The sequence below is a fragment of the Phoenix dactylifera genome, chromosome 2 (genome assembly GCF_051530095.1).
Source record: "Phoenix dactylifera cultivar Ajwa chromosome 2, Ajwa_hap1_PhDact_Kaust_v1.1, whole genome shotgun sequence".
In the NCBI taxonomy this organism is placed as follows: Eukaryota; Viridiplantae; Streptophyta; class Magnoliopsida; order Arecales; family Arecaceae; genus Phoenix; species Phoenix dactylifera.
The window spans coordinates 39,627,058-39,647,051 of NC_143191.1; the positions used below are offsets into that span (position 1 = coordinate 39,627,058).

At 36.9% G+C, this 19,994-nt stretch overlaps 1 protein-coding gene across 3 annotated transcripts in view; it reads left to right on the forward strand.

The window, feature by feature from the left end:
- LOC103713551 (sodium/hydrogen exchanger 6-like) overlaps window positions 1-11,528 on the forward strand; it is a 29,328-nt gene extending 17,800 nt beyond the window's left edge. For 2 of the 3 annotated variants that reach the window (XM_088716361.2, XM_089928984.1), the window contains 6 exons: window positions 4,952-5,049; window positions 5,131-5,240; window positions 8,846-8,929; window positions 9,755-9,852; window positions 9,944-10,023; window positions 11,178-11,528. In XM_088716361.2, the coding sequence (XP_088572487.2) occupies window positions 4,952-5,049; window positions 5,131-5,240; window positions 8,846-8,929; window positions 9,755-9,852; window positions 9,944-10,023; window positions 11,178-11,227 (520 nt within the window). In that variant the 3' untranslated portion in view covers window positions 11,228-11,528. Of the gene's footprint in view, window positions 1-4,951; window positions 5,050-5,130; window positions 5,241-8,845; window positions 8,930-9,751; window positions 9,853-9,943; window positions 10,024-11,177 lie in introns of all 3 variants that reach the window. The other variant, XM_088716362.2, reaches the window with a different exon arrangement.
- The last annotated feature ends 8,466 nt before the right edge of the window (window positions 11,529-19,994 follow it).

Genomic DNA, 19,994 nt, shown 5'->3' on the forward strand with positions numbered 1-19,994 from the left:
TACTAAAGTGAAATTGGATTTTACAGAAATGATTTTTGTAGAATCAAATGATAAATTGGCCTCAACAAGCATTGATTGTGATGAGATAGCCCAACTTGAGCAGCTTACAAGCTTGAATCTTTTGCGTGTAAGAACATTGAGATAGAGAAAGATGTCTGATAGAAAAGTGGAAGAGTGGATGAAGCAAAAATTTGCTTCAAGGATGTTGTGTCACCAATATATGCTCTTTGTGACTTTTCAAGAATTGAGATCAATAGTTGAATCTGCTACTATCTGCATTAGTACGTTATTTGTATGGTATGGTATTGTGCTGACACCCAGTACTCCAATATCAAAATTGCAAAAATGTGGTGACATACTGTATCTCAGCATGGATTGATTCAAAAGGGGTGTACTCATTAGGGTGCAAACGAGCTAAACATGAGCTAGCAAAGCTCTATCTGAGCTTGGCTAGAAATAAAAAAAATGCTCAGATCAAGCTTGACTTGAGCTCGAGATGAGCTTCGCAACTCTCCCCAATCTCCACACGTGTATAATTGAGCCATCTCGAGCTCAGCTTGTTGAAGCTTGAAATTGAATCAAGTGAAGATTGAACTTGCTTAGATCATGAAGCTTGGCTTGTTTGTAGATTTTGCTTGTTTAAACTCAAAGCACGTGTCAATTCAGTTATAAAAATACCTTTAAAACAATTATGTAAGGCAAGAAAAAACTGAAGTTTTTCCCAAAAATAGAACTTTATCAAAGAAAGATTGATGCTTCTAACAAAAAAAAAAAAAATCCTCTTTTAGCTCTTATGTTAATGTATATTATTGAAAAACTTTTATTTAGATTTGAGTTTCGAGGAAATAGAAAAAAACTAAATAAAGATATTCTATGTGTGTTTGTACCAATCAAGGTTAGCCGAACTGTGCCGACCTGGCCGATTCAAGGCGTACCAAATTGGATTGGTTGATCACCGGCATGGTTTAGCCGGTTCGTCCGGGATGTAAAAGCTTCACCTTTCCCCTTTTCGAAGCTTCTCCTCTTGCTCTGGTTTGAGACACTATCATTGAAGCCCTCCATCCTCGTCGAGTCAACGACAACGAGGTCTCCAGCTAGGTAAGTCTCTCTCTCTCCCCTTCTTCCTCTCTCTGTCAACCCCATTACTAGATCTGGAGCTCTTGAAGCTCCCTCGTAATGGCTCAAACATTTCTCTCCTAGCCTTTCTCTCTCCCTCCGTCTCTCCCCCCCTCTCTCTCTATCCCCATCGCCAGATTTGGAGCTCTTGAAGCTTCCTAGTGATGGCTCGAACCTCTCTTTCCTTCTCCCTCTCCCTCTCTTTCCTTCTCCCTCTTTCTCTCCTTGTCCAACTCTTTGTATTTCAGTACGTCCCATAATGGCATAGTACAGATCTGTACTATGCGGAACCGGTTGGTATAAGCTCCGATATCGATTTGGTATATCTTGGTACTAATGCTAGTTAGCAACAATATTTTGAAAATCGACCAGACCGGCCAGTTGAACCGTGAACCAACCAATGCGCGGTTTAGATATACTCTTAAGCCCTTTTCAACTAAAAAAATCCTATTTATGAGAATTGCTTAAAATTGCAGTTAAATCGATTTGTCGTTTGTATCACTTTGGGTTTGAGCAAATCGATCAGTTTTTGAGCCAATACCTCTTATAATGACCTAGTACCTCACCTCAAAAGGCCAGCTAGAAGGTATTATTAGGATTTTTTGGCTCTGTATAAGTATTCAAGATCTTCTTGCATAATTGATTTGGGACTAGACGCATACTCGCATGGGTCTTTACATGCTCCCCTTGTTCAATCTTTAGCATCCTTGCTAGGCTAAGGGTCTAATCATAAAGAACAAATCAAATTCAATCACAAAAAACAAAATTGGCCTATGGTCAGCTCCAAATAGGCTCGTGCTGCAGTGTTCCTTAGTTCATATGGGCTATGGGCTAGGTCTACTCTAGTATCATTTGTAACGATCCAAGAGTCTTTTGTTAGGCCATTGCCAAGATCTAACATATATTGCTAGCTGTCTAATGGCCGATTTGGTAGATTGCTGCAAGACCTAGCCCTAGGATGTTTGCTTGTCTTATTGTGGGATACCATCATTAACCTCCAATAGTTAATGTTACTGGAATTTGATGAGTCAGACTTCTATTTTTTGCATGGAAGAGAGTGCTAGATTTTGTTATTATTGTTTCTTTTGGCCCCCACATTTAATTATGTTTGAAGATGGTGGTTAGGTTGTAAGCAACGCTATACTTTTACTGTCCATCTTCTTTACGTCATCTAATCTCCTTATAAAAATTTTAGGTGTGTAACCATTGGTATGTGATATCTAAACCTCATAAATTCCAAATGGTGATCATCTACATGCCATTTCTATCCATCCTATACAAAATATTCTTTTGATCCATTAAACCTTTTTTTTAACCATTAATTAGCATTTTAAAGAAATACATGAATGTTGCATATCTTTCACAAGAAGTTTCGCCGCACCTGTCAGTACCGGGTGTACCGTACTATATTGGTACCAAATCTGTATCCAGTCTTGTACCGTATCGACACTCGATATGTCTTATCGTCTCGTATGGTACCGTGTACTGATACTATAATAGGATGGTACCTATACAGGGTTCGGTACTGAGATGGCGAACCTTGTTCTATAAGTTCTGTCTTGAATCAAGTTAATATAGTCCTTGTCAATCCAACACCAATCACTTGGGTGCCATCTTGTCGCTGTCTGCTTTGGTGTTGATCTCAACTAGGTACTCTTGTGCCTTTCATCAAGTGTTTAGACATTTTTTGGGGGCTTTAACTAACGTATCTTTGGTCCTTGCATGTTGTTTGCTAGCTCCCACACATCTCTTTTCCATACTTCGCTGTCCAGTGACTCATTGGTGGTCTCTCTCTCTCTCTTGTTTCTTTTTTTACTTTTTTGACATGCTTTATCCCAATAAACTTCCAAGATTTAGTTTCTTTGGAGCCTCTATCTCTTAACCGTCGATTGGCCATTTGCCTCCTTGTTGTGCAACTCTCTGATATCATGACTAATCAATCACATTGCAATGTTTATTACAAATATGATACTATTGAGGACCTTCAGCTTTGACTGTAGAATGCTGACTTTTGGACATTTCATGAGATTTGGTAATTTCCCTCTAGAATTTGTGTATAAAGTTTATTCTCTGTATTTGAGGTTGCTTACTAGACTCAGCAGTTGATCTTGGAGTTCTACTCATGGATAATTGCCTTCAAGCATGAGCAATATTCTAGGGGGCGTAAGTCTCTCCATCTAGCGAGACAAGATATCATACATTTAGGAATTTTAAATGCCTAAAATCAATTGCTTCATTAGATCCTTGCTAGATCCTTGCTTCATGTTGTATCTGAGATCATCGAATTGGTTGTTCAGGAGACTGACTTTTGTGCATTGGCATTTCATCATGTCATGAGCTAACCTGCAATTCAAGATTCTTCTCGCTGCGGCTTTATAGATTACTTTTATTGCTTGCAATTCTTCCTCATGGCTCTTACTCTGGCTTCCAGTTTTCCATGAGTGATGAGTGCATGAAAATTAGTTGTTACTTTATGTGAAAATTCAATTGCATACTTAATTATTTTTTATATCCAGTCTATTGAGCAGCCTACTAACCTTTCCACAGATTTAGACTGCTGCATTATTAAAACATGAACTACTAGGGAACTAAATGTTTGTCTTTTATGAGTTGGAAAAAGATAGGGTGGTGTGTTAGAGATATGTACCACAGAATGTCTATAGATGTATATGTGGTGTTAGTCATGTAAATTGCATCCCAATAAATTTTAGCATGTATGTTTTTGCTGCAGCTTGCTAATTTGGGTGTTTACTTGTTGCAAGGTGCAGCACTGCCTCTTAAGTTGCAGGTGTGAAGCCAGGAAATCTCCCTAGCCTCACATTCAAGGCTTCTTGATGTTAGATGGATTAGGCTTTTCAATGAAAAGTATAAGAGGTGTGAAGCCAGGAAATCTCCCTAGCCTCACATTCAAGGCTTCTTGATGTTAGATGGATTAGGCTTTTCAATGAAAAGTTTATATTGATTAATGGACCTAGTACATTGAGTGTATCTTACACATTGTTTGCATTTTCGGTTATTGGTCCCATATCAAATATTTTGCGGACATGCCAACACTACACAAATCGAAGGTTAATGGCGAGATAATTTCCGTAGCCTTTGAGGCATCTTGACTTGCAAGGGCTAGACTCTATGATGTGATTAAAGCAAAATGTTAAAATGATTTATAGGCCTTGTACCCAATGTTTTTCGTGCCAAGCTGTGCTGGTGCCAGCACAGGGCATGCATGTGTGGCTGTATCCTGCCTATTTTCAGGGAACCAACGTGTGCCAAAAAGTCCTTTTCTTTTCTTTTCTTTTTCTTTTTGGGGCATGGCACAAAACAAATATAATGGCTGGCATGCTCCAAGCTGGTGGGACGTAAAGCCTTGTTTGTGCCAATCTAACATGTTCTTCATGAACATATTTATGCTTCTGTGATATTGGAGCTTCTGTCAAAGTTGCCCCTTCATAGGTGGCTTGTGTCTTGTATTCAACATTTACATGCTAATATGAACAGACAGTAATTTATTGTAGATATTATTAGTGTGAACCATGCAACAAGCATTTTGTGGTGGTTTTGCTAGTTTACTATAATTCTTTATAGATTTTTCTTTGTCCATACTATATCTTCTTAAATCTTTTTTTTAGGCAAGACTACTTTATGAATATTACATGCATGCACCTTTTGCACTCTGATTCCATCACCTTCTCCTATGTTACAGACACTTTTTACATTGTATCAATTTCATGCTTTAGTTTGTTAATTTTGTTTCTAGGGATTTCTGATTTGTAGCAATGTGATTCTAAGAATATCTTCTATAACATTGCTTGACCATCTTGATTTGTCTTTACTTTAGGGCGGCAAATGTGTTTGGTTGTGCTTACTTGGTCAATTTGGTTCGTCCAGCACATCGCCAAATACCCCCAAAATACCAGAAGGCTCTTTGGTACAGTGGTAAGTAGATATGCTATGGTAGAATGTTAAATTACATTTGAGTTTTTTCTTTAAATGATGGATATTTTTTTGTGCAAGCAGGACTTAGAGGGGCTATGGCTTTTGCTCTTGCTCTGCAATCAATCCATGACCTTCCTGAAGGGCATGGCCAAACAATATTCACAGCTACCACTGCGATAGTTGTCCTGACGGTAGGTGTTGTTAGTGATGCCTGCTTTACATTTCAAACAATGCACATTTAAAGTGCATATTGGGACCTGGTCATTGCATTACTGAATGCACATCTCATTGAGATGTTCTTGATTTTCTTGGATGATTTGAATAATGCATCTTGCTTGATCAAAGATCTTCTTTTTTCAGTAAAAGTTAAATGAAATATGTCCATCCTCTTGATGTACTGTGTATTGAAATTTGGAGAGTCTTGACTCAAATTGCACTTCTGGGCAATTGAAAGAAACTATCAATTTCTTCTGCAGTCACAAACTTCATAGTGCCAAACTTCTTCAAATTCCATACCAAGCTTTCTGTATTTTTTTTCAATCTGGTATCCCTTCCAAAAAAGACCAACAGTACTCTCGTGTCATCATATGCTGCAATATGAGCTCTTCAAGAAAACTAAAAATCCTTCCTAATCCAGTGCAGAGATTTTGTTTGAGAAGTGAAGCATTGCGCCAAGTGAGCTTCATGAAGTCAATAGCTATATGGTGGATAATATGCCATATAGAGTATAGGAAGAAGATCATAATGAGAAAGGCATATGCCATCCTGTAAACCTTGTATTTGTTGATTCAACCATTTAGGTTGGTCTTTTTTTTTTTTTGTTGCAGACCCACATCCACAAAATAGGTTCTCATAGGCCATTTCAGAAACATGATCACATCTTATAATGGTGTAGTATGCTATTCAGCCACAACTGTTGTACTAAGGAACTTGCACAAGCTCCATGCCATGCATGGGAAACATAGGAAGAAAGTTATATATATATATATATATATACACACAGATGTACATAAATTATGCAGAAGATGGAAACAAAATATGCAGTATCATTAAACTAAAATTCCAAAAAAGGAAAAAAAACAAGTATGCAAATTGCCTTAGATGAAAACTGTGATATGCATGAATGGAGCAGCAGTAGACTGGCAGTTAAAAAGCAAAAACTTGGCACATAAATTGAATGCAACAAACAACTTTAGTGGCATGCAAAAAAAACCCAACACCTATGCACATATGTAGAGAATGCCAACTAACATTAGTACAATTGTGTGCATATGTAATCTAGTGAATAACAGACATGCATATTAGAAAGGCTACTGCAGACATTAAAAGTTTTGTTGCAGAGGTGAATTTCGTCAATAAAAATCATGATTTTAAATAACACCCATCATAATATTATGATGACCACTATACTTTTGAGGGGGTTCCTTATGCTATAATATGCATAAGAAGTATTTGAATAACCACCATTGTTTGACTGTTGTTTTGTTACTAAGGCCGTTATATGATCAAGATCCGTTATTTAGCTTTTACAGCATTCACTAAGGCTGTTGTTTTGTAATATTTCTAAATTCAATCTTTTGTGCCCATTGAATATTTTTTTATTTAGTCAACAATTAAGAATAATTTTTTATTTGATCAGCATGATTTGGGCTCATAATGCTGTTATTTGTTTTTTTTTTTGTTATCGAGCATTATGTTCCATTAAAACAAAAGTAACAGCTGATATAGCCACATTTATTTCAAACCCTAATAAACTATGTGCAGATAGTTTTGTTAAAGCATCGGGTGTTATGACCATAATAATGACTAGTTAGTTTCAGGCTTTCACTGGGGGATCTGTCATTGCTGTGCATGGTAATAATGGATGTCTAAATATTGCCTGTTATCTAGCCACTATTCCATTATAATGACCGTTATGCAGTGCAGACAACAATCATCATGTATCATTAACACTATTCATTTATTTTTATTTAATTGAAATACCTGTACTGGATTGAAGATTTTTTTATCCAGCTAGTAGTCAAAAATATTTTATTTAATCAATTGTGGTTTGGTAAATAATGACATTATTTTTCCATCATTAGTCATTTATTTCTCTTGTAATCGCTATAATCTAACAATGTCCTTGCTGTACCACATTGACACATTATTTGCCATATTTTTAGGACACAGTAGTGCAGAAAAACATATATTTCTCTTTTTTTTTTGACATGTGAACAGAAATAATATCACTTGGGCATTAGCGAAAATGGAAGAATCCACTCAATGGAATATAAATTGATGCCTTGGCTGCTATGCTCGTGAACCAGAAGTCTTGAGAAAAAAAAGGCAAATCTGTTCACGTGCTGCTTGGCATAGAGGATGAGGGTAAGCGTCATGGTGCGAGCCACAAGCTGCCTCAATCACAGGCAACCAAGGACCCATGGGGGAAGAGAGAAAGAAGAGGGTAAAAAGTGGAAGAAAAAAAAGTAAAAAGTGAAGTCTGAAAGATATTGGAATATGCTGTAGTGACTATTTATATGTATAGACAGAACATGGATGATGGCAGCCCCACTATGTGACCATAGATTATGGTAGGAATGATAAGTCACTGATGGTTGGGTTAATAGCTATTAAAGCTTGGCTGTGGGATGATGGCTTATCCATGGACGCATCAGCCTAGCTACATCGTGCAATTGGTGTAAAGCTAGATAGTGGAAAATCTCAATACACAAATAACTAACAAGTTCTAAAGCACAGGCAAGAGGGAGGTCAATTATAGGAGATGGTGAAGGTGGCAATGACTCTGTGGGAGTGATTGGGATCAATAAGGTAATATTATCAATTAAAAAAAGTTGGAAGAAAATGCAGAGTGGCGCTTGAAGAAGATGATGATGTACAAGATCTGTATTGTTGCAAAAATGCATAATATCTCGGGTACATTCTATACTATGAATAAAACACATGGTCAAGTGAGTCATTTTTATGAAAAGAAGATTTTCGTGGTACATTCAGTGACTTGAAGATGAGCATTTTCTGGAAGTTGAACCTTCAGAGGCAATGGAAGATATATGATTTGACAAGGTATTTCATGCTTAAAAAGTGCTCTTTATCAAAACATGGTGGAATTTGTGGCACAATGGAGGAAGCATGTACTTTTAATCATATGATGTATTTGCACCCAAATTTTTGGTTCTTTCGATGTGGATTAGGTTGTGAAAGGAGAGGTGAAGTGTGTTTGAAAAAAAGCCGTGAATGGATATGTTTTGCTGGAGTTCAAGTGAAACATCTTAATGACCTAATTACCTTACAAAGAAGATCTATTTTATGGTGGAAATTAACTGATTTAGCTGATTTGAGTCTTGTTATGCAGACGATAAAGCTGTAAAGCATGAAAACTTGTTTTAGTGGATTTAATGCTAATAGTAAATTCTGGCTTGTGGTGGACTTTCATATTATTAGAGAGAATCAGGACAAAAGGTGCAGTAAAGAGAGTGATGCTAGAGTTTTCTTTTAATTGATATGTAGAAACTAAAATTTACGTCCTTTCTTTTTCTTAGTTTTCCCATCTTTTTAATTGGAAAGGTTAACTCTGGTTCAGTTTTTAGGCTTGATGGCTTGGTCTTCTATGAACTCAAATAACCTATCCCAGATATGATCAAGAAGATAGATCGTGATTCAATTTTATGAATAATTTGCTTATTTAAGATGCAATATCTAATTCCGGTATCTGAATTTTTCAAAATGGAAATGTTTCAAGATTTTCTTTTTCTGATGCACCTTGGATTTATTTGATCCCTTTTGAGTAATTTTATAGGTTCTATTGATTGGGGGCTCAACTGGCACCATGCTTGAAGCTCTGGAAGTCGTAGGTGATGATTACGATGGTCCAATTGGAGAAGTAAGTCCTTGGAAGCTAATAGTCAAAATGATCTGGTTTATTTATTTTACTCCATTATCCCGTTTTGTTTTTCTGCAAGCCATTAAGATTTTTGTCCTGGTACCATTGTATATATGACATTGTCTAGTTAATGTGGGCTCGCTTCTCCTTGGCAATTGTGCAGATGACACAACATATTTGTGTTCTCTGAAATTGGTTGTTGATTCGTTTCTCTCACAACATCAATGGCTCTTATAAATATGTAATTTCCTATGAGCTTATTTGCAGATTGAGTGGCATTGCTTCTTCATGAACTTGTATAAATTCTCCTCTTCCACATAAGCACGTTCTTGGGTTTCTCCTAGGGAACACTCCTGGAAATTAAGCTAGGCTTATCGTTGTTCTCTTGAGATGATTTTTTTTCCCTTGAGAATAGTGGTTAGCCTGTATTTATTAATGTTGTTGTGTGCTTGTATCATATATTTGCTAAGTAAGATCTGCAATCTTGGTACTGGGTACCGTAGTGGTATCTTATTGGTTCGGTACACTTCTGTGCCAAATTAGCTTTCTTACCTATTTTCTCAGTTTTCATCTCAGTACACCTCGGTATGGACCAGTATGCACCTTGGTACGCCTTGGTACGGGGCTTGTACCGACTTGAATATATTTTGCATCGGTTTTCTCTCGGTATGGTATGGCACGCCCCGTATCGGGAAGTACGGCAGACCTTGCTGCTAGATTTCTTACCTACTGAATTAGAGTGAATATGAATATATACAACAGCTTACTGCTCTTGTTATCACTTCAATCATCTATCAATGTTCAATATTTTATTATTATCAGCAGAGCTACGAGGGAAACAATGGTTATGTTGCCCCATCTTATGAAGAGGGTACTTCATCTGGGAGTAGGCTAAAGATGAAACTCAAAGAGTTCCATGAAAGGTTTGGTTCAGTTTTTATAGGTCATCTCTATGTACATTTCAAGGCTTTTTATTTGCTCTTTGACCTGATTGTTTTTGGATCGCTGCTGCAGCACTACATCTTTCACTGCATTGGATAAAAATTATCTCACTCCATTTTTCACGAGTCAAAATGATGATGAAGAGGATTTTGGTAAGATATATTTTGTTGTTTTCTTTGTTTTTTTTATTCATGTTCCTCTATAATGACACAGAAGACCACAAGGATTTCAAGGGATTTTGAGTGCCTGGATTGGCTCATACATGTTGGGCCATTTGATTGATGTCCCCAGAGAACACATCATTTAGTAGTATTATGGCTGCCCTAAGTTCCAATTATTTCATGATATTGTGTTGGACCAATGGATACATGCAAACCTAACATTCTGATTGAAGACTTGATTTAATGGGTCGGCTTGCATGTCATGGAACTTAGTGGGAGTTTTTTCAGCTCCGCTGTGCTCTGCCTAGTACAAGTCTAGTTTTGCATACTTGACGCTTTTGGGGAGTTTTCTTCTGATTACTTCACATTAATGAGGCTTTCTGTCTTTATTTTTGGTAAAGCAATGGACTTTTGACCATAAGTATGGTAGTAGAATCTGAGTCTTGTATCAGATAGATGAACAATATTAGATGCAGTATGCCAAAGAAGCCTAGTATCATCGGAGCATGGCATTCATACGCCACACTCTGCTATTCGTTTCAACCGTTGGCTGTCACCTGAAACACCATTAGGTAAATCAAAATTGGCTGATAGGATAAAACCTTCAGTTTCCTAATTTTTGTGAATGTTCCCTTTTTAAACTTCAACTCTGCAAGCACCATGCCTCTGTGCTGTATTTATTATATGTACGTCAAAGTGGTTGGTTACAAGTAATGTGCCTTTGAAAGTTCGGGCAGCGATCCTAGCGGGAGAGATTATGTCCTGAGCTCCATTTCAAGCATTGAGCCTTTAGGTTGGTTTTCTTTGTTTATCTTGGTTACAGAAGTGCTACCATGCCTTCTTTTGCCCATATGCCAAACGCATGGCTAGGTCGGTGATAGAAGTGGGCCCCATGGTTCAGTTCATGGGTTTCCTGAAACTTGGTGGAAGCTGTAACCAGATCGCATGGCTATGAAACCTGGCAGAGTGATAAGCTCACTATTGTTCGTTGTCAAGTCTTCCAAACCCTGGGACAAAGTTGATGTACATCATCTGTTGTTGCACCACTAATCTTGTGCTTGTTGAAACTCATCTTTCAATGTAAATGAGCTTTTTGGTAACTTATTCTCTTGCAACTCATTTTTGTGTTAAAATTGTGTTGTCAGGTGAGCCAACCCAGGATAAGCGAAGAGGGGGCTTCCGAGGGCATGGGTAGGTGTCCGGAGTTAAACTGGTTAATGCCCCTCCAGAGCCCAATCAAATTTCATTGGCAGCTTCTACAAATGACAGCTAAATAGATGTTTCTCACTTGCAAACTGATGGATGCATTGATATTGTAAATTTGCCATACACAATTTTTACATGTGATTCAAGGGATAGATTATACACGACAGCATGGTTGATTACTGAGATGATCAAATTCTAGATAAGTATGTAAATATCAGCTATTATATAAAAGAAACGGATGCCAGTAATGTCCATCTAATTTCCATATGGGTTACTGGTCTTGGTGCAAACATTTGAAGGTTTCACTTGACATGACATTGCAAAGCCATCTGTATATCTTGGAGTAGTTAAGAGGGGCTGGTTCCCGTCTTACCCATCATACATGCTGATTTGTAGTTGGTGCTTGGTAGAAAGTTTTGAAATGCTCATTTGCCATGCACCAAGTCTTCCAAGCTGTCATTCTTGCGAGCTCCTTATTCTCAAGAGAGCGCGTCGTTTGATCCCATATTTGTCTTTGACTAGTTGAGCTTAGAGCGAGTCTCATGATTTTGCAATAACTTCATCACATTTTTGCCCATTGTAGCCACCTTTGCCCATCTTGAATTCCAAATGAGTATGGATCCTCTACGGTGCGCGGTTTGCACCACAGACTGATGTACGCTGCTCAATGGCCATTATCAGAAGATGGATAGCTATCAAACGACTTTTTATGCCATACAGCGTATCATTTTTAATATATATCTATCTCTTGATAGTGGTGATCATTCTAAATTGCCAGGCCACAGTAAGCTTTAGGGGAAATTAATTTGTGTTGACCCTTATAATAAAAGCCAACTTGAGAAGAATCTTATTCCCAAATAAATCTGCAAATAATTTTTGCTGTCTTAACAAAAATACCATCAGGCACCTATGTCGAAAGCAACCAGTGATTGAGACTATAATTCGAGACCAAATTTACAAGAGAATGGTCATCACAGTGGAAAGTCTCAAAGATCTCAGCCAGCTTTTAGATCAATTTTTGCTATTGATTGCTGAGTTTGTCTCCTAGACATACGTTTCATTAAATCTTTTTGTAAATTGTGGGAAAATATCATCATTTGTCTTCATCAATATAAAGATCCATGTGTTTGAAGGAGATATTTTGAAGTTAACAAGCAAGCAAATCATATCCATGAGTCTACATACAATCTTTTTATCTTTATCAGCTGTAGTTGAGAGAAAACATTAGAATGCTGACATGATAAAAAAAACAAGTTTTGCACCAATAATTAGGGTTGACATCAAGTTGGCAGCTGCCCATAAGATGAGGCTCAATCCTTTCATGGAGTTCTGTCGAGAAAGTTGTGCTCGATAGTTGAGCCATTTTGATGAAAAGGACTAGATGTTGGAAATGATGGCATACATTATAATAATAGGTCATTGTCACATCTATAGTTCATGAATGCAATGGAAATAGTTAAACTGATATTTTTAGTTATTTGAAATAAAATTGATAAATTTTACTTTTTTATTGGAATCTTCAAAGTACCAGAAAATAAAATAAAGTATATCTGTTTTTAACATACGTAGTTATTGATAAATTTTATTTTGATTATTCTCTTTAAATATGGATCCACTCTCTGCACCTATTTTATAATAATAGAATAAATATAAAATAATCATAAATCATGTAATTTTTTAAAACTTTCATGAAATTTCATGCATGATTAAAAAAAACCAGAATTTACGTAAATAATTAATAATTTTAATCATTTACGTAGTAAGGTTTTGAAAATATCCAAAACAATGAAGTGAAGTACATGTCAATTTTTGTTAAAAAAGAAAAATAACAATAGAAATAATTTAATTCAATGATTATAATTAAAATAAATGATCATTTTAGTTATTGTTAAATGTTGTTGTGGTGGATAAGATGCTTTTGTTTTACTTGATGATTAGCATCGCTTACATAGTATTTAATTATTAACTTTTAGAACTAGTTTTGCTAGGTAAAATTATCATTTCATAAATTTAATTTGAACAATGATTTTGTAAGACTAGAAATATTATTACTTTCTAAATTTAATAATATTTTAACGACAATTTAACTAGGATCTTGTTTGACATTGTTGTATGAAGCAAAGCTTTTGTTGATAGAGTTTTTGGTAGCAGAGCTTTCGCTAGTGGAGTTTTTAATAAAAAATTTCTTGTTGTTTCGTAACTATATTTCTAAAATAATTTAAAACTTTAATATTTATTTAGTAACTAAATTGAGAAAGTACTTTAATATTTAGAAATGATAATAAAAGATATTGTATGGTACTTTCAATTATTGTTTTTTATAGTATTAAAACTCTAACTTATAGATTATTTATTTTAATATTTTAATCTTAATGCTATAATAAATAATAGTTTTTATATTTATTATAAATATAATAATATTTTATAATATCAATATATAATTATAATAATATTATATTATTATATTATGATTGCTATAGTAATACAATATAATCTAATATAATTAGTATGTTATATTGTTATTATATTATGCTACTAAAACCTATTATTATAATGCATTTTTAATTTATAAATTAATTTATATTTTATTTAATTAATATAATAAATAATTTATTTTTTATGGTGATTATCAATGTCATATTAATAAGTATAATTAAAATAAATAGTTATTTTGGGTTATTATTAAATGTTGTCATGATGCGAGTAAGCGCACACATGAGCAAAAGAGATTGAAATAATATGTACGATAAATAAAGAGAAGTCCTTACAATATTAAAGATGAGTGGAGTAAGAGGTGGAGAAATATGAGAGTGTATGGAGAGGGAGGCTTGAGAAGTGAGAGGATTCAAGGGTAAGACTAAGGAAGGATGGTGGACATGAGAAGATAAGGTCCAGGGGATGAGTGGAGGGATGAAACTCATTGGAGAAGAGGATGGGGAGGATGGTGGGGCATCAAAGCTATGGAAAGGCAGGACGACGCACTCTAAAGAGGAGTGGAGGGATGCTACTTTAGGAGAAGAGAGAAGGGATGGCGGTGGAGGTGTCAAAGGCATGGAAGGACACAGTATGATTGCAGATCGGAGGAGGGATAGAGAAGAGGAGAGTCAGTGTTTTTTTTAAGGGGGAAGCAATGGAGTGGAGGGTTAGCATTAATTGAGAGAGACCGGTCGTTGATATGCCCGTGGAGGCTGGGAGGGATGGATCTCACCGGAGGAGAGGATGATGAGGGCGGTGGAGGCATCAAAAAGTCGGGAAAAAGGCACGACGATGCAGCGGATTCGGAGAGGAGTGGAGGGATGTTGCTTGCTAGAGAAAAGAGAGAAGGGATTGCAGTCGAGGTATTACAACTATACAAATATCTTAGCTTAACAAGTCACTGACCTCTTCTAATACTCTCCATGCATAAATCCATCATTACTATATATCCCATATCTCAGCCACCATTCAAGGGATATATTACAGCTATACAAATATCACAGCTCAGCAAATCATTGACTTCTTTTAATTCTCTCTATGTATAAATCCACCATTACTGTATATCCCATATCATAGCCACTATTCAAGGGATCCTTGTTCCCTAGAGTTGTATACATATATGTTGTATGCTTTTGTTTATGAAATATGCAGAGAAAACATTTCTCCTCAATATTTTGTCTCTGTCATAGCTTCTCTAACATGGTATCAGAGTTTTAAACAATCTTTTTTTGCTCTTCATCTCTTCATGTCAACATGCAACCATGAAGCCTCCTTCCAATCATATGAAACTAATCTTCTCAATTCTTCTGGTGATATTGCTTCATCTTTCTTCTTGCACTCATCTAACCATCTAGGCACAATCTTTATTTCCACGCCGCTCATAGGTGATAATTATTCGATGTGGAAGCACGCCATATGGATGGTCCTCAACGCTAAGAATAAATTTGGTTTTATTAGTTGATCTCTTCCCAAACTAACTTCTAATACTACAGAAATTCAAGTCTAGGAGCGCTGCAAGGATATGGTGCTTTTCATGATTGCTAAACTCGATTGATAAATCTCTCATCAACACCATCATCTACTACAATAGTCCAAGAGAAGTCTGGCTTGATTTGGAAGAACGAATCTCTCACGGTAATAACCTACGGGTTTTCAAGCTTAAACACGACATCTGCACTCTCAATCAAGGTAACCTCTCACTTATGGCTTATTATAGCACCATTAAAGGATACTTGGATGAACTGACAGCACTTCAAATGAATCCAATCTGTTCTTGTGGTGGTCTAAAAGAGCTATGTTCGATCCAAAAAACCGAGAGGGTGTTCCAGTTTTTGATGGGGCTCATGAATCTTACATTTCTATCTGCAGCCAGATTCTTGCTATGGAACCTTTGCCCACTGTCGACAAGGTGTACTCTATCCTTCATCAGAAAGAGAAACAACGGCTGTTACACTTACCTTCAATCTCCACAGATTCTATTGCTATGTCTGCAAGTCGCCAAAATTTCACTTCATGCCAATCTAATTCTAAAGGTAGAGAAAGAGGACGCAACAATGTGACCATTGTGGAAAAGCCGGTTATTGGAAGGATTCATGTTACAAAATCATAGGGCATCCTACAAATTGGGACCACTCAAGAGAGAATTCACGCTCTAATGGTAGCAAACAAAATGCATACCATGCTGCCCATCATGTAACTAACGGAAAAAAATCTACCTACAATAACTAAAAGTGCAATACTAGATCTCACGGCAGAGCAATATGGACAATTGATGGACATTTCCTCGCCTACTTGTAACCCAACAACAAATTTTTCTGGTATTGCTTATATGTCTTGTTGTCATATAGTTTCTTCTTCACATAAATTAGATTGGGTTTTAGATAATGGTGCATCTGACCACGTGTCTCCCAATAAGTCCTTATTTGAAACTTGTCATCCTGTTACACATGGAAGTCCTATTGTTCTTCCCACAGGTGAGACTATTCCCATTGCTAGCTTTGGTACCATTCGATTTTCCCCTACTCTCTCTTTATTTAATGTCCTCTATGTTCCTACTTTTACATTCAATCTTTTGTTCATAAATAAAATCACCAAAGCTCTTAATTGTGTAGCCCTTTTATTTCCTACCTTTTGTGTTTTTTAGGACCTGCGCACGAGAAAGTTGATTGAAATGGGTGAAGTTCGTGATAGCATCTATTATCTAAAATCATCTGGCAATTTTTTTTCGCACTTAGCATCTACCATTTCCTGCATCATTGCTCCATTCTTATGGCACTAGCGTCTTGGACATCCTGCTTCTAATTTAAGTAAAAATCTTTCTTTTGCCAATATATCTGCACATTGTGATGTTTGTATTCGGGCTAAACATGCTCGAATACCCTTTTCTTTGAATCACAATAAAAGCACGACCATTTTTAAATGAATATATTGTGATATTTGGGGAGGATATCCCACTCCATCTTTTACTAATGCTCATTATTTTCTAACAATTATTAATGATTTTTCATGCCATACATAGTTCTACCTTATGCATTTCAAATCTGAAGCATTCACCTGTCTCAAACTTTTTTTTCTCTTATAAAAAATCAATTTCAGTTCACCATTCGCCATATCCGTACTGAAAATGGTTAAGAGTTTTTATCTCATTCTATGCAAAATTTATTCCATGACAATGGCATTCTTCATGAATGCACTTGTGTCGAGACCTCCAAACAAAATGGCGTTGCAGAACGTAAACATCAACACTTTCTTAATGTTGCTCGAGCTTTACGTCTTCAAGCCAACCTCCTTCTCATTTTCTAGGTTGAATGCATTTTAACTGCCACTCTTCTTATAAATCGCATTCCATCTCCTAATCTTGAGAAGAAATCCTCTTATGAGTTGCTTTTTAACATTCTCTCTAAATATGATCACTTGCATGTTTTTGGATGTCTTTGCTATGCACATACGTTTCATTCTTCTCATGATAAATTTTCACCTAGAGCCTTATGGTGTGTTTTCCTTGGTTACCCTCATGCTCAAAAAGTTTATAGAGTTTATGATCTAGAGTCCAAAAAAATTTTCTTTTCTCATGATGTTACATTCATTAAATACCAATTTCCATTTCAGTCTACTCAATCCAATTCTTTCACCGCAATCATTCCCAACCCTGTGTCTCCTATTGACCACCCATCTCCCACATCCCCTCTCCCTGACTTTTTCACATCCCTTTCTCCTGATCCTCCTCTTAACCCGTCTCAACCACCTTCTCGCCCAAAACGCTCCATCACTGGTCCTGCATATCTTCATGATTATGTATGCCCCACCTTGCCCCATAGATCCATCACACCTTCTTCATCCAATCAGTCTTCAGCAAGTAATGTCCATTTTCTTCATTGTTTTCTCTCTTACTCTCGCTTTATTGCCAAACACCTTGTTTTTCTCTCCTCCTTATCTGCACAGGACGAACCTCGGTCATATTCTAAAGCTGCTCAACACTCCCATTGGCGTGAAGCTATGGCATCCGAGATACAAGCATTAGAAAACAACCACACTTGGTCCCTCCAACCTCTTCCTCCTGGGAAAAAAATCCATTGGTTGCAAATGGATCTTCAAAACCAAACTTAGAGCAGACAGTTCCATTGAACGCCATAAAGCTCGCCTTATTGCCAAGGGTTACACTTAAGTCGAAGGGTTGGGCTAACACGACACTTTTGCTCCCATTGCTAAGTTTGTTACTGTTCGTTGTGTCCTTGTTGTTGCCATTGCCAAAAATTAGTTCTTACATTAACTTGATATTTATAATGCATTCCTCCATGGCGACCTTGATGAGGAAATTTATCCTCCACTGGGTTATTATCGTAAGGGGAAGACTCGAGTCTGTCAACTCTATAAATCTCTATATGGTCTCAAGCAAGCCACCCGCAATTGGTTCTCTAAGCTTTCTTCTATCCTTCTTATTATTGGTTTCTACCAGTCATAGGCTGATCACTCTCTTGTTACTCTTTCCGAAAATCATTCTATTACTGTAATTCTTGTCTATGTGGATGATATTCTTGCAGCAGATAATGACCTTTAGGCAATCACCAAGACTAAGGCCTTTCTTACCACACAATTCAAAATCAAAGATCTTGGCACTCTCAAATATTTCCTTAGCCTTGAAATTGCTCGCTCTCCCACTGGCATTTTCCTCAACTAATGAAAATATGCCTTGGATATTCTCGCTGACAGTGGCCACTTTGGTGCTCGACTAGCCACCTTCCCCATAGAGCAGAATCTGATGCTTACCGATCATGATGGTGACCCTCTTGCTGATCCAAGCTCTTACCGCCATCTCATCATCCGTCTCATCTACCTCACTATTACTAGACTAGTTCAACCTTTTGAGTTAGTTTATGCATCAACCTCGCCAACCTCATTATAAAGCCTCTCTTTGCATTCTTAGATACATCAAGTCTTCCCCAGGCAAAGGCTTATTTTTTTCTTCATGATCTGATCTTCAGATTCATGGCTACACACTGACTTTGATTAGGCCAGCTATCCTATTACTCGCCGTTCCACTACTAACTATTTTATTTTACTCGGTTCTAGTCCCATTTCATGGTGCACGAAGAAACAAGTTACTGTTTCTCACTCCTCTGCCGAAGCTGAAATCATGCCATTGCCACCCCAACTTGTGAATTTGTTTGGTTAAAGCAGTTGTTCCACGATCTTGCCATTTTTCATCTGCAACCCATGCAGCTTTACCGTGATAACCAAGTTGCCCTCCACATTGCTGCCAATTTGTTTTTCACGAATGAACGAAACACATTGAAATTGATAGCCACCTTGTTCGTGAAAAATTTCGTGCCAAGCTGATCTGCACTGCTCGTGTGTTTGCTGATTCACAGCTCGCAGTTATTTTTACAAAGGCCTTGGGTCGTGACTCTTTCTACCATATTCCACGCAAGTTGGGCATTACGGATCTCCATGCTCCAACTTGAGGGGGAGTATTACAACTATACAAATATCACAGCTTTGCAAATCATTGACCTCTTCTGATTCTCTTCATGTATAAATCCACCATTACTATATCTCATATCTCAGCCACCATTCAAGGGGTATATTACAAATTTACAGGTATACAAATATCACAGCTCAGCAAATCGTTGACCTCTTCTAATTCTCTCCACGTATAAATCCACTGTTACTGTATATCCCATATCTCAACCACCATTCAAGGGATCCTTGTTTTCTAGAGTTGTATATATATATGTTGCACGCTTATGTTTATGAAATATATAGAGAAAACATTTCTTCTCAATGTTCTGCCTCTGACATAGCTTCTCTAACAGGAGGTGTCACGGGCATGGAAGGACACGATGGGATGGCGATAGGAGAGGGGTAGAGAAGAGGAGGGTTAGAGCGGCGGAACGGAGGGTTAGGGTTGAGTGAGGGAGAGGGTAAATCCCGCTGTGCAGCGCGAGTTACATACCAGTATGCTTTCAAGATATATGAAAGGATACTTTTGGTATAAAAAGTGATAGATGGAATCAACAGAAAAAATATTCCTTGATTTCTAAACTTTTATTTTAGATACAGTATAGGTTTGAAATAGTAGGGACAAACCAACTGCTGGGATTAGTTTCAACTAGTTCATTTTCATCTTAAACTATGAGCCCTTAAAGATCTAAAAAGTACGTAAAACTTTCCTTTAATATTTTTTTCTCAGAACATCTTCTACAATCCTTTTCTTCTCGGCTCTCTTTTGCCTCTCTATGAAAGAGTTTGGGTTTGTGTTATGGTTTTTGCCAAGGTAATAC